The sequence below is a fragment of the Zootoca vivipara genome, chromosome 6 (genome assembly GCF_963506605.1).
Source record: "Zootoca vivipara chromosome 6, rZooViv1.1, whole genome shotgun sequence".
In the NCBI taxonomy this organism is placed as follows: Eukaryota; Metazoa; Chordata; class Lepidosauria; order Squamata; family Lacertidae; genus Zootoca; species Zootoca vivipara.
The window spans coordinates 88,141,897-88,169,527 of record NC_083281.1 but is presented as its reverse complement, the minus strand read 5'-3'; the positions used below and the strand labels follow the sequence as shown (position 1 = coordinate 88,169,527).

General features: G+C 47.7%; 3 protein-coding genes across 5 annotated transcripts in view; all 3 read right to left on the bottom strand.

Moving 5' to 3' along the window:
- The window catches only part of USP48 (ubiquitin specific peptidase 48), a 36,048-nt gene extending 16,988 nt beyond the window's left edge, over window positions 1-19,060 (bottom strand). The window contains exons 1-13 of one of the 3 annotated variants that reach the window (XR_004692764.2): window positions 18,734-19,059; window positions 17,108-17,228; window positions 15,974-16,130; window positions 15,244-15,371; window positions 14,755-14,879; window positions 14,043-14,151; window positions 13,181-13,314; window positions 12,492-12,574; window positions 11,807-11,986; window positions 10,021-10,143; window positions 6,437-6,586; window positions 3,671-3,871; window positions 444-558 (exon numbers count right to left, since the gene is read on the bottom strand). Coding sequence is in view for 2 of the 3 variants with exons in the window: in XM_035118456.2 (XP_034974347.1) it covers window positions 444-558; window positions 3,671-3,871; window positions 6,437-6,586; window positions 10,021-10,143; window positions 11,807-11,986; window positions 12,492-12,574; window positions 13,181-13,314; window positions 14,043-14,151; window positions 14,755-14,879; window positions 15,244-15,371; window positions 15,974-16,130; window positions 17,108-17,228; window positions 18,734-18,867 (1,760 nt within the window). In the remaining variant the exon portion in view is untranslated. Of the gene's footprint in view, window positions 1-443; window positions 559-3,670; window positions 3,872-6,436; window positions 6,587-10,020; window positions 10,144-11,806; window positions 11,987-12,491; window positions 12,575-13,180; window positions 13,315-14,042; window positions 14,152-14,754; window positions 14,880-15,232; window positions 15,372-15,973; window positions 16,131-17,107; window positions 17,229-18,733 lie in introns of those variants that run through there. The other 2 variants (XM_035118456.2, XM_035118458.2) reach the window with 2 other exon arrangements.
- Window positions 19,061-20,999: 1,939 nt separating this feature from the next.
- On the bottom strand, window positions 21,000-23,358 carry LOC118086616 (uncharacterized). Its single transcript, XM_060276289.1, has 7 exons — window positions 23,224-23,358; window positions 22,910-23,069; window positions 22,691-22,795; window positions 22,468-22,573; window positions 22,161-22,223; window positions 21,543-21,725; window positions 21,000-21,455 (listed from the first exon to the last, which is right to left on the bottom strand). Coding segments are annotated over exons 1-7 (633 nt in total). The 5' UTR covers window positions 23,226-23,358; the 3' UTR covers window positions 21,000-21,441.
- Window positions 23,359-24,254: 896 nt separating this feature from the next.
- Window positions 24,255-25,918, bottom strand: LOC118086849 (uncharacterized). The gene is made up of 5 exons (XM_035118846.2): window positions 25,554-25,918; window positions 25,002-25,144; window positions 24,734-24,848; window positions 24,486-24,622; window positions 24,255-24,300 (listed from the first exon to the last, which is right to left on the bottom strand). The coding sequence occupies exons 1-5, from the start codon at window positions 25,857-25,859 to the stop codon at window positions 24,255-24,257; spliced, it is 747 nt and encodes a 248-aa protein (XP_034974737.2). The 5' UTR covers window positions 25,860-25,918.
- Window positions 25,919-27,631: the final 1,713 nt, after the last annotated feature.

The window sequence follows — 27,631 nt, the reverse complement described above, 5'->3', positions numbered from 1 at the left end:
ACAATACAGATTGAGCTCCCATCCAGTGCCCATTGTGACTGAGATGGAAGGGAGTTTACTGTACTATTGTTAACAAACGCTATAAATCAAGGCCATACCGAGTCAAACTCATCTTTCATTTTTATTCCACTTATCATAACTTGACTTTCTGGTTCTGTGGCTGTGTGTCTGGCATGGAACCAATGGCTCGAATGCCAAACCACCACTGGGAAGGACTGGAGTTCAAATCTTGCACATGAAGAAATTATCTATTAGTTGCTTCAGAGGTTTTGCAAAGACATATAATTCCCTCCAGAAATTAAACAGCTTAGAAATGCTTTTCAATAAAATGCAGCTATTGATTTCAAAGCCACTTGCTCTCTTTACAAAAATGTCTCCGGCAAAGTAAGCCACGCCCCCACTGACAGCCACTCTCTGCAAACTTGAAAAGGGGACTTGCTTACCCTTTGACGGTCACCTTCAGCAAGTTGGAGACAGTTTTGTAGTCCTCGTTCAGCTGGTTCTTCAGCCGCAGGACACGGCACCTCTCCACCACACAGTCCCTGCAGAGTGCTTTGACTGAAGAGGAAGAGACGAGTGAAAAGACCGCCATCATCCTCAGTACAATATCCCTAGCTGTGCATTCTGGACAAAGTGTCCTTCCATAGGGCAGGGCTTAGATCTAAAGCAGCTGATATGACGCAGCCTCCTCCACTCCAAACCCAAAGACCTGCTTCATCCAGCTTCCTTTCCCCTCTTTAGGCTGCCACCGGGCCATGTTCATCAGACACTTTAAACTTCCCTGATTGTGACAAGCAGTTACCCTTTCTCCTGCCTGTAGGACGGGAGACATAGGAAGCTGCCCTATACCAAACCAGACCATTGCTCCATCTAGTTCAGTACTGTTTACACTGACTGGCAGCAGTGGCTCTCTAGGACTTTTGGCAGAGTGTCTCTCCCAGCCCTACCAAGAGATGGGGATTGAACATGGGCCTTTTGCTTGCCCGGCAGATGCTCCACCACTGAGCTGTGGCCCTTCACAGCTACCAGTGCCCCTTCCACATCCCACAGAGGAGAACTTTGTTTATGACTACCCAAACTAAGGTTTTCAGCGCAGCGGCACCAGCGCTTGGGAACATTGTAGGCAAGCACCTCTACCGTATCGATATTTTGACATTTGCTGCAAAGCATATGTTGCCAAGTGTGATTAGTGAGTTAGTCTGATTCTACGTGGGTCATTTGTTCTGTATCTCTGGGGCACCTCCAATTAAGTTTTACTCCAGGCAAACCTATCGAAATGAATGCACCTAACTTAGCTGTAGCCATTAATGTCAGTGGCTCTACATAAAGTAGGACTAACGCTGGACAGAACTCTTTGAGATGCTTTAACACATGCAATTTTTTAAAAAAACGAGCTGGCAGCTTATAAATGCTATTATAACTAAGTGGCAATTAAAGACATTCCTGTCTGGGGGAGAGGGATAGCTAAGCGCTTTATGGAAAGTGGAAACCTCAGTCTGAGAGTGTCGGCTTCACTCTCAGCCTCTGCGAATCAGCTTCTCTTGGGTTTAACAGCTTTCATCTCGAGATTCAGCCCTGAGAACGGAAGCTGGCAGCTGGCACGAACTTGGGAGGGGGAGAGGCATAATTGAGAGGAAGGTGAGCTTACCAGCCAGGGCAGCAAAGAGCTCTCCCAGCTGCAGAAAGGCATGGGACCAGAAGAAAGCGTGGCGTTGGCGTTTGGAGGTTAACACATGTGCTGCAAAATAAGATTTTGCTGGCACTCTGCCACTTGGAAGGCAGTATCAAGAGGAGGAGGTTTCAAGGGTGTGTGGTTTTTGTTGTTAACCCGTCCATTTCACCTCCTCTCTTTCTAAATAGTATGCACATTTTATCACACACCCCCAATTGCTTGGTTTAATTGCCCTATTTAAACACTGTTGTTTTGCCCCAGCCACAGGATAGATTCTGTCAAGGGTTGTTGCGGCTACTCTAGAGTAACGACTCGGCACCTGCTTGTCTTTAAACAATCTTTATTGGTGCGCTCTATGTACAGTGTAACGTGGTGTCAGGAAACATGTCTTCTCAGTCCGGTGCAGAATCCGGCACTGCCCCCCTGCGCCCCCTTTTCCAACATAAAAGGCGCGGGGCGGACAGTCTCCTCCCTTTCCGTCTTTTCCTTAATTCCGGAACCGGGGGTAAAGGTCTGCGCTCCATGTTTTCCCTTTCCCCCCTGCTCTTCTCCCTCCGTTCCTGGCTGTGGGGCTCAGGCTCTCCCAGGCTGTCAGAGCCCTGGTCCCCTCTTCCTATTTCCTGCCTTGCCTCTGCCGAGTCTGCACTCTCATGACTACTAGTCGATGAGCTGCTCCCTGTACTCCCTTCCTCTTACAGATTCCATAACGAACGAGTGGCTCCCGTTGCTCACATGTCCTTTCCAGGAAACACTGGGCTCCTTGGGAGCTGCCTGCTAAGCTAAGAAAATTGCAACAGCCGGTGGAGTGTGGAGTGGTTCAATTGTGGGAATGGGAGGACCTTAGAGGAGAGGGTTCAAATCCCGCCCCTTCAACCATGAAACTTGCTGGGTGAGCTTTGGGGCCAGTCACTGCCTCTCAGCCTAACCTACCTCACAGGGCTGTTGTGGAGATTAAATGCCACCTTGAGCTCCCTGGAGAAAATGGTGGGATACAAACAAAGGTTATGGAACTCTAGTAAGAGCGTAAGAGCCCTGCTGGATGAAGCCAATGGCCCATCCAGTCCAGTCTCTTATTCTCAACCAGGTGCTCATTTATTGGAGACCTGCAAGCAGAACAATTCTCCCCTCCTGCAACTTCCAGCAACTGGCACTGAGATGCATTTACTGCCTCCAACCATGAAGACAGAGCAGAGTCATCGTGACTTGTACCTCCTCTAACAAGGCAGGGTGGTCCAACCATCACAAGATGAAGCAGGAGGCAAAGGTTGCAAGGAGCTAAGCCATGGGTACGCAAACTAAGGCCCAGGGGCCGGATCCGGCCCAATCGCCTTCTCATTCTGGCCCTCAGATGATCCGGGAATCAGCATGTTTTTTACATGAGTAGAATGTGTCCTTTTATTTAAAATGCATCTCTGGGTTATTTGTGGGGCTTGCCTGGTGTTTTTACATGGGTAGAATGTGTCCTTTTATTTAAAATGCATCTCTGGGTTATTTGTGGGGCTTGCCTGGTGTTTTTACATGAGTAGAATGTGTCCTTTTATTTAAAATGCATCTCTGGGTTATTTGTGGGGCTTGCCTGGTGTTTTTACATGAGTAGAATGTGTCCTTTTATTTAAAATGCATCTCTGGGTTATTTGTGGGGCTTGCCTGGTGTTTTTACATGAGTAGAATGTGTCCTTTTATTTAAAATGCATCTCTGGGTTATTTGTGGGGCTTGCCTGGTGTTTTTGCATGAGTAGAATGTGTCCTTTATTTAAAATGCATCTCTGGGTTATTTGTGGGGCCTGCCTGGTGTTTTTACATGAGTAGAATGTGTCCTTTTATTTAAAATGCATCTCTGGGTTATTTGTGGGGCATAGGAATTCGTTCGCCTCCCCCCAATATAGTCTGGCCCCCCACAAGGTCTGAGGGGCAGTGGACCGGCCCCCTGCTGAAAATGTTTGCTGACCCCTGAGCTAAGCGCTCCTGGAACATGCTCCCTTCTGGGGCTTGGCTTACCTGTCAGCCTGGGTCCTCCTCCATATCTCTTGTAGAAGTAGTCAGCGACATACTCAGAGACCCGTTTGACGGTGGGTATTTTGTCCGGGTGCAACTTTCCGTGAGAGCACAGGAAGGCCGTGTTATCAATGGGCTTGGGGGGAGTCGACTCATCCAGCCACTGCTGCAGCCATTCAAGAGACACGAAGTCATAGGGGAAGCCTGGAAGGAGGAGGAGGAGGACAGGAGGGCTGGGGTGGGGCATCAGCACCACAAGCCCTGTTTGCTTGGGCTCACCAAAGTGTCTGCCTTGACCGGTGAGGCTTCGTGATCATACATTCCACCCCCTGGCCAGCAAAACTCAAAATCTAAACAATCTAATCTTCAACTTGGCAAGAAACAAACAACCTGGGTTGTATCCAAGTCTGCCCTACTCAAGAGTAGATCCGTTGAAATAATTTATAGTTGTGATTCCTGCATTGGAGGGGGTTGGACTAGATGACTCTTGGGGTCCCTTTCCAACTGTACAATTCTATGAGTCTATTAACTTATATCCCTCCCCCTCTCCCTAAGTAGTCTAGGGTGGAAAACAGATGTACCACTTGAAACAAAAGGGAAGCAAGCACTTTGAAAACACAATAAAACATAAAATCTATTACAGATAACATCTATAAAAAGTTAGTTTTTAAAAAATCCTAAAAGCAATTTGAAACAGTTAAGAACATGCTTCCATCCAATGATCCTAGGGTTGCCTGGAATAGTATTATGCAGCCACGGAACACACCTGGGTAAACAGGAGTGTTTTAAAATTCCTCCTGGAAGGGAGTAATGAAGGAAGCAGGCACACCTTGCTAGGGAGGGAGTTGCACAATTGGGGAACCACCACTAAAAAGGCCACATTGCGGCTCAGCACCAACCAGGCAGCTCTGGAAATTAGTGGACCCAAGTTAGCCTTGTCAGTTAATTTCTACGGGCCTACTCTGCTTAGGGCTAACTGTGAAAGCATAACAACAACCTGAACTTCAGAAAATAACTCCAGCACCCCACCCTCAGAAGGCCCTCCAGCTATTTGTGGGGTAAACCAAGAAAGGGGCTTAGAGCACTGAAAATGTAGCTGCATGGTGATGTGTGTTCTCTCTCTCTCTCTCTCTCTCACTCTCTCACATACTCCCAGAGCAAAACAGAAGCTCCATCGGCCTTCCCCACCCACACCTCAGCTGCTCACTTTCTCCTCTGCACTGAGCCAAAATGAGGATGAACAACCTCAGCCCACGGATGCATGAAGGAGCAAGCCATGCGTGTGACTGCTCCCTTAATGTAAGGTAACACCATGCAGGTGGGAAACTAGTGCAATTACAGTGAAGGTTGGGCTAGACCAGGCATCCCCAAACTGCGGCCCTCCAGATGTTTTGGCCTACAACTCCCATGATCCCTAGCTAACAGGACCAGTGGTCAGGGATGATGGGAATTGTAGTCCAAAACATCTGGAGGGCCGAAGTTTGGGGATGCCTGGGCTAGACACACTCTTTCTAATATACTTGGTTCTGGTTTGTGTTTTTTTAAGAGTCGTTTGCACAAGGGAAGTGTTAAAGGACACCAACAGCACCCCAGCCTTGCCCACATTGGAACAGTTCATTCTGCCACATGTCATTATTTATCTCATTTCATTTATAGCCTACCTTTCTCTCCCAGAAGCTCAAGGTGGCAATACACAGTTCTCCCCCTCTCCGTTTTCTCCCCACAACAACCCTTCAAGGTAGGGCTGGGCTGAGAGGCACCCAGTGAGCTTCATGGCTGAAGGAGGCGGGGATTTGAACCCTGGTCTCTCCCAGGTCCTACTCTGACACTCTAACCACTACACCACACTGGCTCTCAATAAAGTAAAATTATCTGAAGACGTGTGGCATGCACACGAAAGCTTGTACCCAGAACAAACTTAGTTGGTCTGTAAGGTGCTACTGGACAATTTTTTTATTTTTTATTTATTTATTTCGACTGCGTCAGACCAACACCTGAATCTAAAATTATTTAGTTATTTTACATCCTGCCCTTCCTGATAAAGCAGCCCAGAGCAGCAAAAACTTCAGTAAACAGAGCAGTGGCCATGTTTCTGAACAATATTAAGTCACTGCAGATCATAAAACACCCTAGGTTGACGGAAGAACAGGTAGACAAATATCTTGGGGCCCAGCAACAGTTAAGTTGTACATTAGACTATCCGGAAAACCCCAAAAGGAAACTTGGCTGGCACCCAATGTCCATGCAACACGTTGTTCCAATATTTCCTCTTGGGACTTAAGACTAAGGCAGCTGGCCAACTGCTTCTACGTGTTGCCAGCAGTGATTATCTTTACCAAGAGATGCAGAAACAAACTTTCATTTTCCAGGCCGGAACTAGACGCCACAGGATTTGATAAAAAATAATAGAAATATTTCCAATTAGCAAGGCTTCATTAGAGATCCAAACACTGGGGGCGGGGGGAATGCAAGACATTTTAAATGCTTTCACATGTTTAGATGCCCAATTGTTTTAAAATGTTTTCAGACATGCCTGAGAGAGAGAGAGCACAGCTGATGTGAATTTGGGAAGAAAATTCTTGCAAAGCTTCCACTGATTTCTGCTTGCACTGTGTGAGTGGGGGGGCAGGGATGAAAGGCTCTTTGGCGGGGCCGCAGGATGCTTACTCTCCACCCTGCTCTCCAAACCTCGCCTACAACAGTCTTATCCTTAACATGCAGTACTGGAAATATGTATTTTTTAAAAGACAAATAAAAGATCTTACAGACCAGCTTTGGCAGGCAACTTCTGGTAGAGCTCCTTCACCTCCTCGTGCTTGATCTTGCCCCTGGCCACACTCTGTTTGCGCATCTCGGCCATCTCTGTGCACCACTCCTCAAACTTGCTGTTGTCCCTCTCTACGAGCTCTTGCAAAAAAGCTGGCCAATTGGGGGGAGGGGGGCAAGCAACAGAATTAGGACTGAGAACACAAAAGAAAGAGGAAGAAGCCCTTTGCTACACCACTAAAGGCCCTGACTGAGAGTCATTCCACAGGCATCCCTTAACCCCAGGAGAAACATCTTATTTCATCAAATTCATATGTTGCTTGATTGCAAAAGAAACCAACAAAACAGTTTAACAAAACAGATTTTTTAAAAAATCAAACTATAAATAAGGATTAACAACAGTAACAGAAGACTTTTGAACAAACGTTCACAGAACTATAGAATAAAAACAGATTAAAGCCTGTACCAGCTTTCTAAACTTCTGGGTAGGCTTTCTCTAAACAAAAGTGCTTTTTGCAGATGCCAAAATAGTACAGTGAAGGCAGCTCCTCGATATCAATAGGCAGGGAGTTCCATGTGCTCCCACACTAAAATATTGAGTTCTTGGGGCTTCCGGTTCAGCGCCAGCGCCGATCGGCGGGGTTTGTCTCGAGCTGCGAGACACCCGTCTTTGCGAGGGGGGGGGGGGAAAGCAGCGAGAGCGACGCTGCGCCCCAAAAGAGCCCTGGGAAGAGCGTCCCGGGGACGAATTTGCTCAGCAGAGCCCCATTTTGGACTCCCCAACTCTCTGGTAAGCTCTAATAAGAGCCCCGGAGCGAGAAGGGTTGAAGTCGTGGGGGCCATCTTTGAGCGCTATCGTTGCCCTCGCAAGGAGAAGCTCCGTGCCGGAGGCGGAGAGCGCTGAATACTTCCAAAGAAAGATTCGAAATTTAAGAGACTGTGAGTAAAAGACTTAATTTTTAATTGGATTGAAAGAATTGGAACGGGATTGAGGTTTAAAGAACGGAAGCCAACCTCTCTCTCTTGATTGAAGGAGGAAGCAGTTAAAGGATTTACCCGATGCCAGGATAATTTTGGATTCGATGTGCTATGCAACTACAAGAACTGTATTGATCCCTTTTAGTGGCAGGGCTAAGGGGGGACTGTGATATATATTAAAACCCCTGCAAATTTGGATAAGAGAGGAGAACCTATTCCTGCCGCTGGAACCAGCAGCCCTGACAGTTTTAGCAAGACTCGTGAATGGAGGGAGAGTTGAAGTGATGCTGACAATTTAAAGATTTACTTACGAAAATCCCCTCTGGATAATTATAAATTGGAAATAAGTATCTGTTTTTTTTTTTTCGTGTTTAATGGGTGGACATACTGTAACCAGCCTGGGAAAAATGGCGATGGAATGAAGAATTGTAACCACTTCCTGTGCTTTGGAACAACACTGTGTCCTTGAGAGGAGTACAAAATGTCAACATGTGATTATTCAGCTGAATTCAAACAAAAAACTCTGAAACTCTTATGGGAACTTACAATCGAAATGCATAAGGACAATCTGCAATTAAGAGAGATGAAGCAACTTCACCAAGGGGACAAAGGACAAAAAATATCAGATGAAGGCAATAAAGAAGAACAGGAGGAAGTTGTCAATGAGGAAAAGGTTTCTGAGCAAGGGTACCAGAGAAATAGCCCCCCTATGGAAAGGGGAACACAAACTATGTTCGGATTTCTGAATTCCCATAAGGAACAAAGAAGAGGGGAGGAGATTAAATTTACTGAGTGGAACTTTCAAATGAGAAGAGGGCAACAGGGAGGGAATGGAAAATTGGGTCATGTAAAATATTGCAGAAAGGGAGTGGGGTAAATGGAAGGATTTAAGTTTAGGTGGGCTAAAATGGTGTTTGAAACTGGTTACGGATTTTGGAATCTGCTGAACTGAGAAGGGATGTGCTGTGAACAGGGGGGGGAATAGTTTAAATTAGAAAGAAAAGATATAAAATGGAGTAAGAGAATAAGATATAGAAATTATAAAACTATGAAAGTTCTTGCAGGAAAATTTAGGCAAGGGATGGAAAGTAGATTTGTGAAGTGAAGTGGTTTTTTTTTTAGATTAGAAATGAGATTATTAGTATAGCTGGTAAAAAGTGAATTGGAGGATAGCTGGATGTTCTAGCCCTCCCCTGTGGTCGTCTCCATTCTGGGGTTCCCTGGTGGCAGGGGGGGACTGTTGGAGTGGGGAGGACAGGGGGAGGGGGAGATCCAGCTGGAAAAGAACCATCCCCTGCTTGTCCTTTGCGCCCTGGAAGTTCTCGGTGGCAGGGAGTGCTCTGGGGTGGGGGGGGAAGGGGGGGATGGAAAGAGATATAGAAATATAAAAATTTATAGGTAATTTGAGTAAATAGCTAATTAGATAAGTATAATTAAACGAGATTAAATTGATTTGTAAAAAATGAGAACTGTTAAGGTGGATTTGGCAAATGAAAATCAATAAAGGGAGGGGTTTGGGGAAGCCCAAAGGACAATGTCTAGGAAAATAGATAAGGTTTAAATTTTTGATGTTAAATGTCTTGGTTTTGTTTTTGGTTTTGTTTTTATTTTTATTTTTATTGTTCTTTCTTGGTGTGTTTTTTTTCCTTTTTCCTTTTTTCTTTTTTTTGTGGTTGTTGTTACCAGCCTGACCCTCTCCTCACTTTCCTGGAGTCTCTCAGTGGCAGGGGGAGACACTGGAAGGGGGAAGGGGGAAGAGATTTAATTATAAAAGGAACCATCTTCGACTGCCTACCTCTCAGGGGATTCTCTTGTGGGAGGAGGGGGCTCCTGGGAGAGCAGGGGAAGATGGGAAATATGATATGTATTTGTATGTTGTTGTTTTTCTCTATCTTTTTTTTTTTGTATTATGTAAAACCAATAAAATATTTAAAAATAATAATAATATTGAGTTCTTATAAATGGAGAACAGGTATGACGTTGCACCTGCAGTAGTACCCGTTCTGCCGACCGAGGGAGTCAAGTGGGTGTATATGGGCTTGGAGACCCCCAAAATAAGAGTATCAGAAGAGTCTGGCCGCAACTGGAGCAAGCCAAAATGGACCCACCTAGTCCACCATCCTGTTGGCGCAGTGGCCAACACAATATTATATTATTATTGTTGTTGTTGTTGTTATTTCTATTACTGTATTATTCTTTTATTATTTCTACTATTATTTCTACTATTATTTCTATTATTATTATTATTATTATTATTATTATATTTATTATATTTATTCATTTTATACACTGCCCTATACCTGGAGGTGCAAATGGCATTCAGAGGCAATTTGCCCCCATTAGTGGATGTAATAAGGCCCCACCTGAGAAGCCCCTGAGCCAACATTTTCTTGAGAGTAATTTACAGGTCTCCGCCAAAGGAGGATTAAGCTCATGTAAGGTTTCTGATGAAACCACCAAGCAGACTTGCCACCTCCCCAACCAATATAAAACATCTCTTGGGGGAGAACCATGTGCAGAGGACATTTGCCATTACTTACTGCAACGTCCACTATATACAGACCCAAGAAATTGTTTCATAACAGCCCTTTTCACACAAAACTCCTTACCTGGAATTTCCACACTCAGCGATTTCTCCCGTGTCTGCAGCCTGTACACCAGCATGTAGGCGTTCCGAGAGCGGTAAACCCCCTTCCCGCATTTGAGCTTCCGAGTCTGAGATTTAGGAGGCTCTAGTGGGGAGAGAGAAGCCAAGCACAAGAGAAGCCCTGAGACACCTGCTCTCTCTCTCTCTCCTGTCAAGGAAGCAGAACCTGGAATGCTCTTCTCCCTGGCTCTTCCCTCTCAACTCACTGTGATGGGGCCTTTTCAGTGGTGGGTCCTGGGTTGCTGAGCGTTCCGCCCTAGTGAGGCATTGCCCTGCATCTCACCCCATCCAGAGTGCTTCATCTGCCAGGTTCAATGCAGCTAACCTTTGGCCAGACCCTCCCACCCCACTTGTGCAGCTTTGCCAGAGTGCCAAATTTATTTGGGTGGGTCCCCAATGTGCCCCCCATTAGCATGTTTACTTCTACTTACTATTTAAGGGATGTCCCATTCACATCACCTGCCAAGCACATGAGGAAGGAAGACAGCCCAGAGCAAGGAGCCAAGACTGAAAGTGGTTACTTCCAAAGGGCCTCACGAGAGCCAGCAATTTGGAGCTATCAGATACACACCCCTTAGCACACACAAGCCTCGCCAAACGTGGGTTGCGTAAACATGTTAATGGAGCCATTTCTTCTGGGGATAATTATGCCAAGGCACAAGAGGTTTTATTGCTGGTGGAAACGGCAACTGAGTAGTTAACCCTTTGCTGGTCCCAATACACCAGGCATATCCAGCTTTTGGCCCTTTGGATGTTGCTGAAACTACAACTCCCATCAGCCCTGGCCGGCACAGCTAGGAATAATGCAAGTTGTAATTCAGCAACATCCGAAGGGTGTCAATCCAGGAGTGCTCACAGGACAGAGACAGGCAGTCTTCTCTATCCTGTGGCCCTCTAGAATGGTGCTGAGCTATGATTCTCTCAATTCCCTGGCCTTGGGGAGTCATTAAATCCTTCGTCTAATAAAAAATTCCTCTAGGCATTAAAAATGACCATCGGGTCTAATTAAATAATATCCAAAGAAGATATAACACAGAAACATAATCACGTTCCCTCAAATACCTCAGAGCGCAGATATGCTGAAATCACATTAATGAGGGCACAAGGCAGGCCTTACTAGGGAGAGCATTCCAAAGACCAAAAGAGGGGCCCGTAACTAAAAAGGCCCTGTCCCTTGCTGACACCCTCCAAACCACGCTTGGAGAAGCGCCTCAGGCGATGAACGCAGGACCCAGGCAAATGCAAGCCAGGACACAGACATCAAGGTCCTGTGCTTTATTGATTGAATCTGGAATTTGGTGAACCGAGCCTGAAAACATAGAGCAGGGGTGGCCAACTCCCAAGAGACTGCGATCTACTCATAGAGTTAAAAACTGGCAGTGATCTACCCCCTTTTTGGGTGTTCAGATCAAAGTTGTTGATGAGCTTTTTTTAGGAAGGACGAAGGCCCATTTTCAGGGAGGAGGTAAAATGTTGACCTTTTTTTAGGGGAGCCACAGTTGTTCAGCTTCTTTGGGGGGAGTCAATGATCTACCAGTGATCTACCGCAAACGTCCAGTGATCTACCGGTAGATCACGATCTACCTGTTGGACATGCCTGACATAGAGGCAGTCAGGGCAACAGTGCCAGATTTGGACACTTGGAGGGACAAGAGGGTGTCTTCCCACCATGGCTGCTCCAAATGGTTTGACTCCTAACTGCTTATAGGAGCCAGAGCCTCCTCTGTGTGTTTTTGGTGAGGTCTTACCTAGGTCTTCTTCTGCCCCCAGCTGCAGTTTCTTGCCCTCCATCTTCTCTATCTCTTCATCATTGAACCGGTACCACTCTCCCGTCTGGGGGTCCTTGACGTGGGCAATGTAGTGGCCGGAGTAGGCACTCACGCCACGGTGGATGAGGACAGCACTGAGCTCATAGACAAAGATGCTGGCTGGAAGGTGGATCACAGAATCAGAGAACTGTAGTGTTAGAAGGGACCCACGGGTCATCTAGTCCAACCGCCTGCAATGCATAGGGATGGCAGACAGAATAGCCCCTGCAGCGTTTATGCCGTTACCCGCTTCGTCATTGTAATATTTAGGGAGGCAGAGATCGGCTTTTTTGTCCCCCATGGGCCGTGGCTGGTGTACATTGGGATTGGCAGGATAGAAAAGCAGGGAGCTCAACAGCATGGTGGTGCCGGAGTGAACTACTTTTGCCTCTGCCCTCCTCCTTTTTGAGTTCTACATGGGGAAACACTGAGGCTGAGGAAGCTGACAGCAAGTGCCACATACCTGGGCTGCTTGTAAGTAAGAAGGCAGCCAAGGCAGGGTCTGGTGAAGGGCAGTGAGACTGCTGGGGCAGTGCCCTGTTTGCCTTAATGGACCAGCCCCGACTGCCACCCCTTCATGCCCAATCACAAGCTGCCACTTGGCTACATAAGATCATAACCTCACCTTTGTCTTCCATGTAGGGCTCCATGTCCAGCAATTCTGAGAACTCGATGTAGGCGTTCAGCTTCTTCTTGTGGCCTGTTTGCCTAAGGAAGCAAGAGAAGAAAGAGCAAACGGTAAAGCCGAGTTGGGCAACTCCCAACACACTCGCAGCACCCTACTTGTCACCTTTCCCCAGGATGACGAGGAACCGTTAGGGAGTAGTCTTCGGGTTAAGTCAATCAACCAGCTACAAATCCACTGATCTCGTCCCGTTCAGTTCGATCTGCGGCACTGTTACAGGCGCCGCTTAATATCCATTCCATTGGTAAGAAATCAATCTTTTCGTGTGGCAGCACCTATACTGACAGCAGGCTGGAGCCTTTTCTGTACTCTTTTCAGCAACTGCGGGAACCATTTTTGTTTAGGCAAGCCTAACCAGATGTTTACAAAGCTGGTGCAAATTTTAATCCCTTGCTATTTTCCTTGTTATTTTTCTTACTGATAACATTTTTCTTACTGGTAATTTCATTTGTTTTATCTCTTTATGTAAATTGCTCTGAAATGCTTGTTGTATTTTGTGAAATAAAATAAATTGGTGTGTGTGTGTGTGTGTAAGCATAAGCCAGCCTCCTTCCAGTACGGAGGGATCTGACCACAGCAGCTCCAAAGGCTCCCAACCCTGGGGTACTGGAACAAGAAGAGATGCTTGCCTGTCAAACACGAAGCGCATGAGCTGCAGGTTGAGGGTGCATGGGAGGCTGAGGAGACGGATCCTGCGGGTGGCGTTCTGCTTGCTCTGGCAGGTCTCACAGAAGTAGCGGTTGTCCCCTTCCAACTTTTCTTCCTAGCCAAGCAAGAGACAAATGGAGCAAAAGTCACCTGGATGCCTCTGAGGCAGGCTAGAATTTCACCGAGGTGGGAACAGACCCTTTGGCATCAAATCCACTCTTTAGCTCCTGAATCCATGCATGGAAAGAGTGTCAATGTTGCCTATGGGTCTTCCTTCAGTGCCATTCTGGAAACAGCCTCTACAGCAGGAGACCGGAATTTGGGGACTGCCGCTTGATACACAGAAGCTGAAACCAAACCTATATCTCGGGAGAATAAACAAAGCAGGACCCTTCTTATCTTCTTTTTCAGAAAATTCCTAATCAATTTATACTCTTTGCATACAACTTTGAGGCTTTTTAAAAATAACCAAGCAATGTATAAATTTCATGAAATAAACTTTTTATATATTTAAAAAACCCTCAAACAAAAAATAAACATCAGTTTATTAATAATAATAATAATAATAATTTGACAGGCACCACACTTAAGATTATCCTTCTAGGCAGCCTGTTGGAATTAATTTTTATAAAAGCTCCATAGGCACAAAAATCCCCGAAGGACCAACAAATTTAATGACACATGCAGAAATTAGGGCCAACTAGGACCAATCTCCTCTATTCAGATCCCACCCAAACTAAGTTTGAGATAAAGCAAAGAGAACCGAAAGGAAATTGGCCTCAAGCCATAATAGGCTGGAGGATGAAAGTGACAAGGAGAAAACTCCCAAGGAAGAGTTGATACCTTCAGAAACTCTGTGATGCAGTCCGACAGTTGCTTGTGGCCCTGGATGTTCAACTCAAGCTCATAAAATTTTGATATAAGTTTGGACTCTCTGCCACACTGGTTGCAGCTGGGGAAGAGGAAAAAAACACCACTGAAGATTACCTCAAGAAGAATTGCTTCTTCAGAAATCACGGATATAATTATTTATTAAATTTATTGGTCACTGTTCTCTCATGGCAGCTCAAATAAACTTACAGTATTATAAGCAAAAGCCAAACACACACACAAACATTAAAACCAACATTTAAAACAAAAACAATGCAAAAACATTCCTTTTTAATCAGGCCTTTGGGTTTTAACAATATATATGGCCTGCCATATATATTGTTAAAACCCAAAGGCCTGATTAAAAAGGAATGTTTTTGCATGGAGCCTAAAACGGTGGTGCCAGGCGAGCTTCCCTGGGGAAAGCATTCTACAAATGGGGAGCCACCACTGAAAAAGACCTGATCTCATGTTGCCCCCCTCTGGACCTCCCATGGAGGGGCCACATGGAGAAGAGCCTAGGAAGACGATAGTGGGGTCTTGGTTGGTTCATATGTGGGGAGATGGTCCTTGAGGTATTGGGGTCCTAAGCAACACAAGAATTTATTCGGTCAAAATCAGCACTTTGAATTGGGAATACACAAAGCTATAAAGCAACAAAAGACTAAGAGGAGGAGAAACTTACACTGTGACATAGGCATACTCTCCACAAAACTGCTTCTGGACAATGTCTCGCACATCTGGGTTTTTCTGTGAGGTTAGGGTATCCTCCAACAGGGACATGAACAGCTTGGAAAACTCCTGAGCATCCTAGGAGAACAGTACAGTTGCAAAGGCAGCATTGATAACATGGGTAAATCAACAAACAAACAAAATAAATGAAGAGGGTGCTTAGCTCTTTTGTTATAGGGTATAGCTCTTTTAAAGAGGAGGCAAAGCAACCACCACCACCCCTCATTGTATCGATTCGGCGATGGCACTGCACCTCAGCCATGTACAAGGAAATTAAACATGGGATAGGGCCATCCTCTCCGGTGGCAAAACATCCCTGGTTCACCTCAGCTTAGGGAACTGTGGCTTAGCATTACAGAGGGCAAGCGGACTGATGTGCAGCTGCTTCCGCAGAAAGAGCAAGGCAAAAACACGCACTCACACGCACGCACCCGAACGTTACCTGTTGCTGACCTGTGTCCAAACCCAGCGCTTTAACAAACCCTGATGGATCGATATAGCGCCTCTTGCTGTTCTGCAGCAAAGCAAACAAGTACTGGAGGTGCTCACAAATGGTCTGAGGCTCATAATCTATCAAAAGGCAAGAGGATTCCTTCAGAGGGAGATTTACCCACCATGACGCATATACTCATATTGACAATGGTCAACCCCCCCCCTCTGCACACACTCCGTTAGAAAAGACCTCTCCCTCCCCCTGCTCCCCTTTGCCACATTGAGACGGATATACACAGCATATCATCTGCTGGCAACTGAAAACCTAACAAGATGTGCCATTCTGAATAACAATTTAAAAAACCAAACCCTTTCAGAAAGGGAAGGTTTCCTCTTCATTTAGATTTCCTTTCTGTCGAGGTTTGTTTGTGACTCTGCTTCTGTTTAGATACCCTGGTGCCCATGAGAATCTACTGTGGTCTCTAGAGGCTGATTCACTGCCTCTGCTCAGGATGTACAGCATGACCTCCAGCAAAACTCTCCTCTCTCAAACTCTATCCCTTATCTGTAAAATGGGAACAAGTGCCCAGGCAGTGCTGCTAGAATAATAGGACCACAAAATAAGGAGATGAAACATCAGGACACAGTAGCAACCTCTAAGAAGACGGAGCCTTGTCAGAGCAAATCAAAAGCACCTGCCCATGTGCTAGTGAGCAGTGGGAAAAGTCTGACCAACTTACCTTTGTTTGATACGGTGCCCTCTGCTGTCACGTACTCAGGACGGGCAATTGGACACAAGTAGAGCGCCTGGCGGAGCTCCAAATTCAAGAACCACATCTGCAGAAAAGTGTTGACGTAGCAGGTGGCACCCAGGTTTGTGAGGCCCACAAAGGCATTCTGTGAGGGGAAGGGGAAACACACAACAGAGGTATGACCAAGCAGGTCACAAGGGCAGCCCTTTGCCAACCTGGTGCCCTCCAGATGTTTTGGTCTCCAAGTGCCGCCAGTCCCAGCATCACACAGCCAACACTGGCTGGAGTTAATGGGAGTTGTGGTCCGAAACATCTGGACGGGGCCCAGCAGGCAAACCACCAAGTGGTTACCTCCACAACGTTAACAAAGAGCCTCCAGAAGATGATGGGAGGGAGGTCCTTTCAAGACAATATATCCTGCCTTTAGTGCACTTGACCTGTGTAATAGTTCTTGGTTTGGGGGGTTGAATTTGTAGGACTTCACAGCAGGAATGGGGAGCATCTGTAGTCCCCCAACAGCAGCAGTAACATAGCCAATAGTCAGAGATGACTGGAGTTGGGAGTCCAACTACTACAGCCTGCCCAACCTTGGTTTACAGGGAGGTTCATTGTTCTTCTTTATTTAACTATTACATTTTTAACATGTTTCTCCCCTGACTTTCCATAAAATGCCCGAGACATTTAAACAAACATAGCAGAATAAAAGAAAAATCAATAAAATCCAAATAATGTAGCTATAAAAAAAACTAATGAGGAACAAATAAAAAAATATTTTTACAAGCTTTCTGGTACTGTACATGGGAGGGCTCATCCAAGGGTATTTTCCTCTGCAACAGAATAGACTGAGATGAAACAGTCATATAAAGCTCTGCTTGCAGTACTTGGGTCCCTCTTATTGACAGCTACTGTCACAGAACTGGCAAAGGAACTTTACAGCTACCACTCAGAAACCTCTATCAGTTCTGACACAACAGCCAGGACCACAAAGAAAATTTCAAGCCTTCCAATTCTATAAACCAGAATCAAGTTGAGGATGCATCTTAGGGAAAATAATCCTCCTTCACACAGGCTTCAGGGCCAGCATATGAACCCTGGGGTGCCAGGAGACCATAGTAGTGTTACCTTTTTTCTCCTCTCGAAATTTGGATCGTCAATATTGTGAAAGGTGTTTTCATCTATCTCCCCCAGCCAGATGTGCTCACCAATTCCTACCAGGCAGTTTGGGTTCCCTCGGCAGTTTCGCCTGCAAAAGCAAAAAGCAGCAGGATCTGAATCCAATATCCTGACCTCATCACATCGCTATCATCTAAAGCCAACCGAGACCACTTATGTCCTGATGCCACCTGTGTGACTTCCAGCACACCTCTCCAGCAATTAGTTGCAAGTGCAGCTCATGAGCCCCACCAACCACAGAGGAATCCTGAAGTAACTGCAGATAGTGTGCCAGTGTTGATGATGCTCCCTGACAGGTTTCCTCCTTCCCCCTACAAATTTCAACAAAAAGGGAAACTTCTGCACATTCCCCACATTGTCTAGCTGTCAGTTTCTGTGCTGCTTTTGCTGAAAACCAGAATTGCATTTCTATCATGTCTTTTTTCCAGAGAACTCAAAGTGGTTTAAATGGTTCTATCTTCTTTAGTCCCCACAACAACCCTGTGAGGTAAGTTAAGCTGAAAGGAACGGACTGGCCCCCAAGGCCACCTGGTGAGCTTCATGACTGAGTGGGGATTTGAACCCTGATCCCTCAGGTCTTAGTTTGACATAGTACTATACCACACTGTATTAAATAACACAGAAGTTGCAAGTATATCAGTTTCAGATGAAACCACTTAACTTGTATCAGGCAAAAGAGAGGTTTACGGGCAAACAAGCCCCTAACAACCTTCCATAAACATCTGACCTGTCCTTTTGATTTAAATTAGAATGAAAGTTAAAGACAAACCATGTGTAACTGTACCTCCTTCCATTCCCATCTAACCCTGATGCTTAATAGATCATCTGCTTTTAATTATATGGTGCACATACTCTCACACAAAAAACAAACCCTTGAGTTCACAGTTGAAAACAGGGGAAAGGAGGGTTTAGAGGAGAGAAAAGAGTTCAGAAAATGTACACTGTTGGGGTTCCTCACACACCAACAATCTCAGTGAGGGTCCCTGACATTGAAGAAGCATGAAATGAGAACTATACAGCTCAGTATTGCCTACTGTGACTGGCTGCAATGGCTCCCCAGGGTTTCAGACAGAGCGTCTTTTCCCACATTCTACTGGGGTGGCAACTGAACCCAGAACTTTCTACGTGTAAAGCAGGTGTTCCACCACTGAGCTGCGCGGCCCTTCCTAAAAACTTCCAGAATACCCAGTGAGTTGCTTTGAGTAGCCACGGCAAAAGAAACAACTAATAAATTTAATAAAAACAATTAAAACCGGTGGGGGGGGAGAACAAGTGGGGCTTGTGTGCCATAGGGAGCTGCCTTCTCTCGAGTTGCCACGTTGGTCCACCTACCTCAATACTGCCTACACTGACTGGCAGCAGTGGCTCTCCAGGGTTTTAGTCAGGGAGCCTCTTTTTAGTCTTACCTAGAGATACGGCCAGCGGGTATTGAACCTGGGGGCTCCTGCATGCAGTGCAGGTGCCCTGCCATTGACTTGCAGTACAAAAGGTTGCTTTCCAGGGCGACGCCGACGCCGCCCTGTGGTTCCCCCGGGGCCCTAGCCCAAGCCCAGCCTGCCGGCCCCTGAGGCTTACCTGCAGGCTCCGCGCTGACAGGGCTCCAGGCAGACACGGTAGGCCGCCTCGATGTGCTCCTGGGTCACGGCCTCGGGGGGCACCGTCTCCGTCCAGCGCCAGGCCGCCTTCTCCAGTTGCAGCCGAGGAGCCATCCCAGGCGCGGCGCCACGACCCCTGAGAAAGGGGGGGGAAAGAGAGGCAAGAGATAGGGAGGGAGGGCGAACAGGAAGCGGAAGCGGACTGGACGCCCCAGGAAGTGGAACCGGCTTCTCCCTGAGCGACACGAAGGGCCCAAAGCAGGGCGGGATGCTGGGGAAGCTGTTAGCCGCGCCTCGGCGCTGGGCTGTGACGTCAGACGCAGACGCGACCGCATCGCAACGCCGCAACGAATGGGGAAAGAGCGGCGTAGTTTCGCGGGGATTGGCTACGTCGGTTGGGGACGGGGTTACTTTCGGAGGCTGCCGATGATCGATCTCCCTCTTGCTCCTCCCCCATCGCTTCCTTTTCTTGGCTCCATCCACTTTTCGAGGCGGGGTTTCTCTCCCCCAACCCACCTCGTGGTAACTGGCAGTGACGTAGCCACGAGGAGCAGGGGAGCGGCTTTTTAGAAAACAACAACGAAGGAAAAGACACAGAAACGAGATGGAAAGCCGTTAATTTTCCGCGCGTGCGCAGTCGCGTCCCTTTCACTGGGAGGACCAATCATCTCCACAATGCATTGCGGTTTCCTCAGAAATCCCTGGCTCCCTTTGAAGGGATTGAAAGGAAGAAAGCAAAATAGCAATAAAATCACAGCATTGTAAAAGGGAAAATCAGAAAAAAAGAGAATACTGGAAATTCGTGAGGGAAACAGTGAACAATTCCCCAAATCAAACGACCACCATGATGACAGCCATTTTGGTCCTGTTCTCCTTTCCAGGACCTATTGGCCATTTAGCAACACTCCATTCCTTCTTGCATCCCACACTGCTGATGACCGTTATATGCAAATTTGGGGTAGCTTTTGCATCTCAAACACTCACCAAGGGATTCAATGTCCCCTGTTGGATAAATTTGCCCCAGGAATCTTCCCCAGAGGTAGCCAATTGCTTTGAGAAGAAGGGAATATTGACACTAAGATCAGGCAACACCACAAGTTGTTTATTCTCGAGACAGCGCTGCATGAGCAACTCCCCAGCTCATGCTGCAAAGAGGGAGGGCACCATCCTGTTTACATCAAAAATTTACAAAAAAAATACCATAAAACCTGTCCGAATTTCCCTCCTATCTAGTATACTGTTAACTACCCTTGAATGCTCCCTGTTTTGCCTATCCTATTCTATACATCCATTTCAACCTATCTTACTAAAGAAAGTCCTGCTTGCTGTTTTAAGTCCCGAAAGAGTCAATAGAAAGTGTCCAGTCCTGAAATTCACTGCCAGGTGGAGGGTCGATGTTGCAGGTGTCGTCTTCAGGGCGGCTTCTTTCGCGGCTGATGACATCTTGCGGTGGTCTTCTCTTCTCCGGACGTCTCCTCCCAGGCTCCAGCAGATAGGCCGCCGTTTCCCATCGTGGTTTTGTTCCATTTAGGAAAGAGAGAAAACAGATTCTGTTAGAAAGGGTGTTAAATCTCATGAATGTTAGACCCTTTTATTGCCCCACCCCAACAATCCCTGCTGTTGGTGAATAAAGAATTTAAAAAGGAGGAGGCGTTTTCTAACAAGAAATGGAAGAAAGTTGCCTACCCACCCACTCGAGAGGACGGCAGAGAGTCCAGCAAGGAACCAGACCCAGTGACTGGGGGAGCTCCATAAAGCCTGCCTATCCTGGGGTGGGACCCCTAACAACGAAGGAAAGATCGTCCCTTTGCGGGCGGCACTTAGGGGGTGCGACCAGATCGTGGGCCAGCCCCCTTGTGTTAACATGACTGTTTTAACACGGATGGGGTTTTCACTAGGGTGGGTGCTGTTTGGTTAGACCCTTTTATTGCCCCTCCCCAAACAATCCCCGCTCTTGGTGAATAAACAAAGAAATGGGAGAAAGTTGCTGCTGGGGGGTTGCCTGCCTCCCCACAAAAGAGGACGGCAGAGAAGCTTGCAAGGAACTGGACCCTGGGCGTACACCAGCGATGGGGGAGCTCCATAAAGCCTGCCTATCTTGGGGGCGGGACCCCCAACAAAGGGAAAACAACAAAGGAAAGATTTTCCCTTTGGGGGCGACACTTAGGGGGCGAGAGCAGATTGTGGGCCAGCCCCCTTGTGTTAACATGACTATTTTAACAAAGATGGAGCTTTAAATTTGGTGGCTGGAGGGTTGTTTAAAGGCTTCTGTATTGTTTATTAGTGTGCATACATTAGTCTTGTGGCTATTTTTAACAGTACTATGTTTTTATTATTTTAATATATATTATGTTCCGATATTTTTATGATGATTTTAGCGCAGTGATTATTCTTATTATGTATTTTGTGCTTCGTATACTGTAACTTGCTGTTGTGAACCACCCTGAGATTCAAAATCAATCAATAAAATCAACAATCAACAATCAAAACCAACATCAACAAAAAAGACAACAACAACAAAAGGTTTCCTACCACTATGTAAGGAGGGCCATGAGGGCAGCACCACTCGTCTTGGTCGATCCTGATGGCCTTGATGTTCCTGGCGCTGATCCAGGCTGGATCCCAGGGAGAGCAGAAGATGGTATCTCTGCAGCACAACTCTGATGTTCACGTTGCCTTGGCCTGGCGCTACTGCGGATGTTCTGTCAGGAGGAGAAAGGGGCTCCTTGAGAAATGTCACCTCCAAACAGCCCACCAGATGTCCAAATAGCCCACCAGATGCCTCACACCTGGCATGCAGCTCAGGAAGTCCTGCGGGTAAGGTTCCCTGTGAATACAGCAGAGCAGCCTCCTCACAAGGCGCCGGACCCTGCCTTTCTGCCGATGTTTATAGGCCCGCTGCATGATGTTCAGGCAGCTCCTCCCTGTCCGCCTGAGCCCTTCTTCCTCGTGCTGCTGCATCTCTTCCAGCCCTGAGTGGCAAGGGAGAAAGGTTGAGCAAGGCGGAGATGCACAGGAAAAGAGCCATCCATCAAAAATATTAAGACAGCCGTCAGGTGGCCCCAGCAATCGGGCCAGGGGAGGTGCGCTGTTTGTAGGGGCGGATGCAGGAGTCCACAGGGTATCCACCCCAACCAGGACACAAACAGTGATTGTTCCCCTTGGGGAGGAGGAATCAGCTTTTCACAAGGCAAAAACTTGCAATGCACCCCACCAGAGCTCCTCCCAGGACCAGGGTGTGGGACGGGAATATTTGTGTGTGTGAGAGAGAGCAATGAAGTCACATTCCAATCCTCTTTGCATGTTCATCTTGTGGCACCTCTGTCTGCACATACACCTGGGAACCTGCCTTCCCCTGAAGCCCTTTGTCAGCAGAAGCATCCCTCCCAGCACTCCGTATGTCTCACATGTGCTGTAGGATGCCATGTCTTGACTGTGGATGAAATCGGCATCCTGGAAAGCCAGATGACCTAGAGAGAGACAGGGCAAGAAAAGGGACATCATCTCGGTGCAAAGCAAGTGGAGACAGAGGCAGCTCTGCAGGAAGACAGGTATGCTCTGATGCCTCCACCCTCTCGGGAGCACTCAGAGCAAGATCTGGGTGCAGATGGAGCCCTACCTAGCAGGTGGCCTGGGGACATGCCCATCCTCCCTGCCATTGTTACCAAAACGTTTCTGTCCATCCCTACCAGGGAAGGACGTTGCTTAACTTACCCAGAAGCAGAGCTGCTACCCTGGAGACTGCTGGCAGCCTGTTGGCAGATGGCTTCGTACATGCCAAGGCAGCACTCCGAAGGATGTTCTTGCTGAAGGTCTTGCTCTGTTGGCAAAGACAAAGGAGAGGTGGCATCAGAGAGGCTTGAGAGTGTGGGAGAAGAGCCTGTCACCCCCAAAGACATCCCTGGGCAAAGCTGGCAACGAAGCAGAGGGACCTTACCAGATGCTTGGCAGCCTGGTGGAGAACAAAGTGGAAGCTAAATTTGTTGGGATGCGCCGACCAATTGACTTGTGGGGCTAGATGGGAAAGAGCCCTCCTTGCGGCCTGCAACACAAGAAGAGAAGAGGGTTACAAATTGCCGTAAAAAAAATATATCCTGGAAGCTTCTGAGAACAATCCCTCCCTCCTACTGCATGAGTCCATTTCCTTGGCCCTCACCTTGGCCACCTCATCCTCGTCTTCGAGGTGAATGAGGACGACGACCAGTTCATTAATGGCTTCTTCTTTAGTTGTTGTTATGGGAAGCCTTTGGTCTTTTGCCCAGCCCCGAAGCAGCACCCAGATATTGGATGGCTTCTGCCCGGACGGAGGCTTGCTCCTGTAGGCAGAAAAGATCAGTGTTTGTGTTTCTCATCTGATCAGTTTCCTCTCCGCTGCATGCCAGGCTAAACACCACCCTTCCTCTTCCAAAGCATTCCTCCTCCACCCTGTGTGATGTTCCCTAATACTCTCTGATGTTCCCTAATACTCACATGTGCAGCCATACCACAGTAGGTTGCCGCCAGCATCTTCATGTAGGCTTGGTCTACCAGCTCTAAGATCTCTGGGAAGACATCAGCCTCTGCATCAGGGAAGAAATTCGGCAGCGACAGCCGCAGAAGCGAAGGGTCCTACACAAAAGAGAGAATCATTTCAAAGGTCTGTTATGCTCCACACTTTTTTGTTTCACAGGCCCTTCAGGATTCTGCCAGCAAAAGAGTGCTGGGCCATGATTAGAAAGGGGATCTGTACCCCCCTCACCCCTCTGAGCATCACTTGCCATGTCAGAGTCCAGAATCAGGGATATCCCTCGGGCGCTGAGCTTCTGGACTTGCAGGTGGTCATGTGACAGCCAGGTGTGGAGCTGCTCCAATGTATCCTGACAGGGGACCTGCAGACGGCAGCTGAGCAGCTAAAGAGGCCCAAAGAGAAAGAAAGTCTTCAGTGATGAGAGGTTGAGGCAGGTTCTCCTTTTATCCACCACCTGTAGTTCTGCACAGAGCAAAGCCACTGAAGGGAATGGACCAAAGTTCGTCACGTACATCAAATCCACTGGGTCTACTCTGAGGAGCACTAAAACAGGCAACAGTCCTTCGGCTCAAAGAAGCCTTGAGGAAAGCCACAGAATATGGAAGGTAAAGGCAGCTGCAAGGTTCAGATTCTAATGGAGGCTGGTTGGGGAACCAAGGACACAAAGGGAGCCGAAGAACACAAAGCCCAACACTCGGCAGAAACCAAGCCAGGGCCTCCTTGCTGCACCCATTTCCTCCCGCGTCAGTCCCCCTCACCTCGATGTAGATAGCTGCCGCTACTTCTGGCATTCCGGCAAACTCCTGGTCCCCGAGAGCAGCGGTGATATTTTCCACCATGGGATGGATCCACCAACGTCGCTTTCCGACAGCTCTGAAATGGAGAACCAGGTCTGGGTAAGGAACGGAAAGACACCGCAGGAAGCAAACAGGGGCACAGTCCAATCCCATGCCTTCAGCTCTGTTTGCCAGACCATTGGGGAAGGTTCTTCCTCTTACCTCACCATGCCAAGAAGGAGGTGGAGTACTTCCTTAGCCCCTCTGTAACAAAAGCAAGGCCAGTTTTACCAGGAGGGTCATTGCCACCCACTCAAATTCCTTCTCCATCCTTCCTCACCAGCAGCCGCCTGAAGGAGAGCCTCCCTTAGAAAACCAGGTTGGACTGGAAACCCCCCGAGGTTGAAGGGAAAAGGACTCCATTGGCCCCTTTGCAACACGCTACTCACCCAAGGAATTCCTGGTCATAGTGGAAGTTGACAACCATCCCCAGGAGAGCGATCAGCAGCTGCGGGAAGTTATGGCGCACAGCTGCCTTGTATTCCTCCATCCTGAGGATGGCGTGCAACAGGCTGGTGAGATGCTGCTGGAAGAGAGAGAGGTGCAAGTCACTTTCCCTGCTTTTCTGCAGAATACAGGAACCCCTCAATATTCCCCTGGGAAGAAGGAAGCCAGAAAGCAGGTGGTTCGTCCTTACCACTTGGGTGGAAGATTCCGCCAAGGGGCTTTGGTAAAGCTGCTCGGCCATGAGATGGAGCAGTTGTTCTTGGTCGGCCAATGTCAAAACCTCCTTCCATACTCTCTCACAGTCTCTGTGAATGCAAAAACAAGAGCAATGATCAGATTCAAGTGTTCTGCTAGCTGCCATGCCCCAGAGAGAGGAAATGGCAGGAAGGGCTTTCTGAGCAAGCCCTGCAGCTTGCCAACCTTTCCCTTAGCCCAGTAGAACCTGGAGGGCTCCATACCTGAAGGGAAACTGGAGGAGATATCCAACCACTTTCTTCAGATGCTGGTGTGTCAAGGCGGAGATAGCAAAGATGGCCATGTTTCTGCCCTCCACTGTAGGCCCCTGGGTGATCTTATAGAAGGCCTCCAGCAGCACCTCCACCTGTCAGAGAAAAAGAGAAGGTTGCTGGGAGAGTACAAGGAAGCGGGGCTGCCTGCAGGCGGATCCCTCCATCCCTCATAGAAAGAGGGACCCTTGACCTGTGCCACCACAGCCATCTTCCTTCAAAGGTACCACTCAGGGTCCTTGGGAGTATTGGAGCCAGGCAGCTCCAGGGAACCAGTTCCCTTTCCATTGTGCGCCAAGAGAAGAAGCTTGCCAGGCTGCTCCCAGAAGGAGGATTCCCCATTCCTGAACCCATGTTTCTCAGGACCCTTGGCTGAGCTTCTTGTCCTGACATTGCCAGGCCCCTCCCAACAAACATGTGTCCTGGCCACTCAATGGCATGAGGTTGCCTCCCCTACATCAAGGTGGAGATTCTTCTTCTCTCCTACCTTTGCAGACACCTTACCTCCACTGCTTTGCCGCTAAACTGCTTGATGAACTCTTGCAGTAGGTGGGAGATGTCTAAGGGGTTGAATCTGCTCTCAAGAACCAGGTTGCTGGCCAGGAAGCACATGGCTTCCAAGAGTTGCTCCGCAGGGAGAAAGGCGCCAAAGACCTGAAGCAAGAGAGGAAGGTCAGAGGTGCCCACAGGGCAGGGCTGGGGAGCAGAAAGCTTTCTCTGCGGAACCCAGAACATGTGGCTTGAGAGACTGCTATGCCTTGTGTGACAGCGACTTATCCTGGCAAGAGAGTAGCAGTCATTGACGAACATTTCAGGAACCGGTCCTCCGGTGGAATTGAGGAACTTCTGAGCTCTGGTGATGAGTGTTTGGTTCCTTGATGTTCATGCCAGCGTCTCTGCAAAGGAAAGCCAAAGGGTTAGTTGGGGTCTTGCTCACCCCACCCCATTCTGGGATGCATTCTTTCAGTCTTACCCTCTTTATGCCGCAGGATGGGCAGAAGATGGCAGAGGGCCTCTGCTGCCCGCTGCCTGCACTCCGGGTCTGGATCCAAGGCACACAGGCAGGAAATAGCCACCAGTTGGCCAAGGGAGGATGCAGGAAGCACTACCGATGGCTGAGAAGAAACCCAGAGAAGGAACTGATAAGAGAAGGGTGGGGCTAGAAGGGGCAGCCTGAAGGCCTTGACAGCCCTGCATGGTTGCAATGCTTCCTTTCAGAAACTCACATATTCCTGGATCTTCTGCAGGAGGGCGGAAAGATCTCGGAGCGCCTCCCTTCGGACCATCTTCTTCCCACTCTTCATCGTGGTGACGACATCCGTAAGTCTGGCCTTCAGCTGGTCCTCGCTGAAGCTTTCAGGAGGAACATCAGCCGCATCCGGAGAACCTGTGGTTGGGATGCTGAGAGGAGAGAGGAGTAGCACTTGTCTAAAAAGGTTTTATTGCCCCTCCTCCAAAGACCCCAAGCACCACCACCATAGAATTGGCCGGGGGGGGGGGCTTTTGAAAGCAATTGATTATGGGGGAGGGGGTTTAGCATAGCATTACCTTGGAGGAAGATCCTCCCCATCTTCTAGGCTGATTTCCGATATTTGATCCTCGTCGAAATCAATTCCCTGTCCATGAGAAAAGAGAAACAGGAACGTCCAAATGTGAGGAGTGGATCAGACCCACTCATGTTTTTGTGTTGATCAGGAAAGCACAGATGAGGTAGGTTGGGACACAAACTGAAAATCTCTGTCCTCCATTTCCTTAGAGACCATACATTCATTTAGAATAGGCACGTCCAACAGGTAGATCGTGATTTAGCAGTAAATCACTTGATGTTTGTGGTAGATCACTGGTAGATCACTGGCTCACCCCCAAAAAGCTCAACAACTTTGTTGACTTCCCTTTAAAAAGTTCAATAATGGACTTCCAGCCGATCATGAGGCGATGGCAGGCGCTGTTCTCCTCAGCTGATGAGGACATGGTGCCTTCGAGGCAAGGGGGGACCGCTACAGTGCAGCAACCACCCAGAAAAAAACCCTAATTGAACATTTAGGGGGCATGGATCCGGCAGACGCCAGGAGCGTGCTCCCCCCCTCCATCGGTTGCCTAGTTTTTGGGGCGCCGAGAGAGCAGGGGGTAGCAGCAAAATGCGGTGCATCGGAACAAAGCTATCTCGGAGGCACGAAGCTGCGATCCTGCCAGGCAACAGCGATTGTTTTTTTCCTAATTTTGGAACTAAAAGGGACTGTACCGAGAGTACCGAAAATAAAAAATCTGAACAGCTAAATTAATAAGAATTGGGCCACAGAAATTCATGCTAAAGGAATGTACTTTCGATTTTGAATTTCTTCTTTGGTGCATTTTTGTCTTTGTGATCTGTCCATTAGTGTTGAGACCACTCCATTCAAGTCTCCCAACAAACATAGTTTGTAATCCAAATAGTCCAAGAGTTTCTCATGCAGTTTTTTTTTTTTTTTAAATCCGATTTTCCTTCATTTGGTGCATAAATTCCCAGAATTAATTTTTTTTCGCCTTGCGGTGTTATTTCAATTGCAACATATCTTCCCTCTTCATCTTTAAATATTAATTTA

Excerpts from the sequence above, each read along its gene's own strand:
- LOC118086616 (XM_060276289.1), bottom strand. Across the intron at positions 22,574-22,690 it reads ACCAGGCTGCCAAGCATCTG|AGCAAGACCTTCAGCAAGAA; the intron begins GTAAGGTCCCTC and ends CTTTGCCAACAG. Across the intron at positions 22,224-22,467 it reads GGTAGCAGCTCTGCTTCTGG|GTCATCTGGCTTTCCAGGAT; the intron begins GTAAGTTAAGCA and ends GTCTCTCTCTAG.
- LOC118086849 (XM_035118846.2), bottom strand. The coding sequence starts at position 25,859 with ATGTTCGTCAATGACTGCTACTCTCTTGCCAGGATAAGTCGCTGTCAC. Across the intron at positions 24,623-24,733 it reads CGGAATCTTCCACCCAAGTG|CAGCATCTCACCAGCCTGTT; the intron begins GTAAGGACGAAC and ends TCTCTCTTCCAG. Across the intron at positions 24,301-24,485 it reads TATGACCAGGAATTCCTTGG|AGGGGCTAAGGAAGTACTCC; the intron begins GTGAGTAGCGTG and ends CTTTTGTTACAG.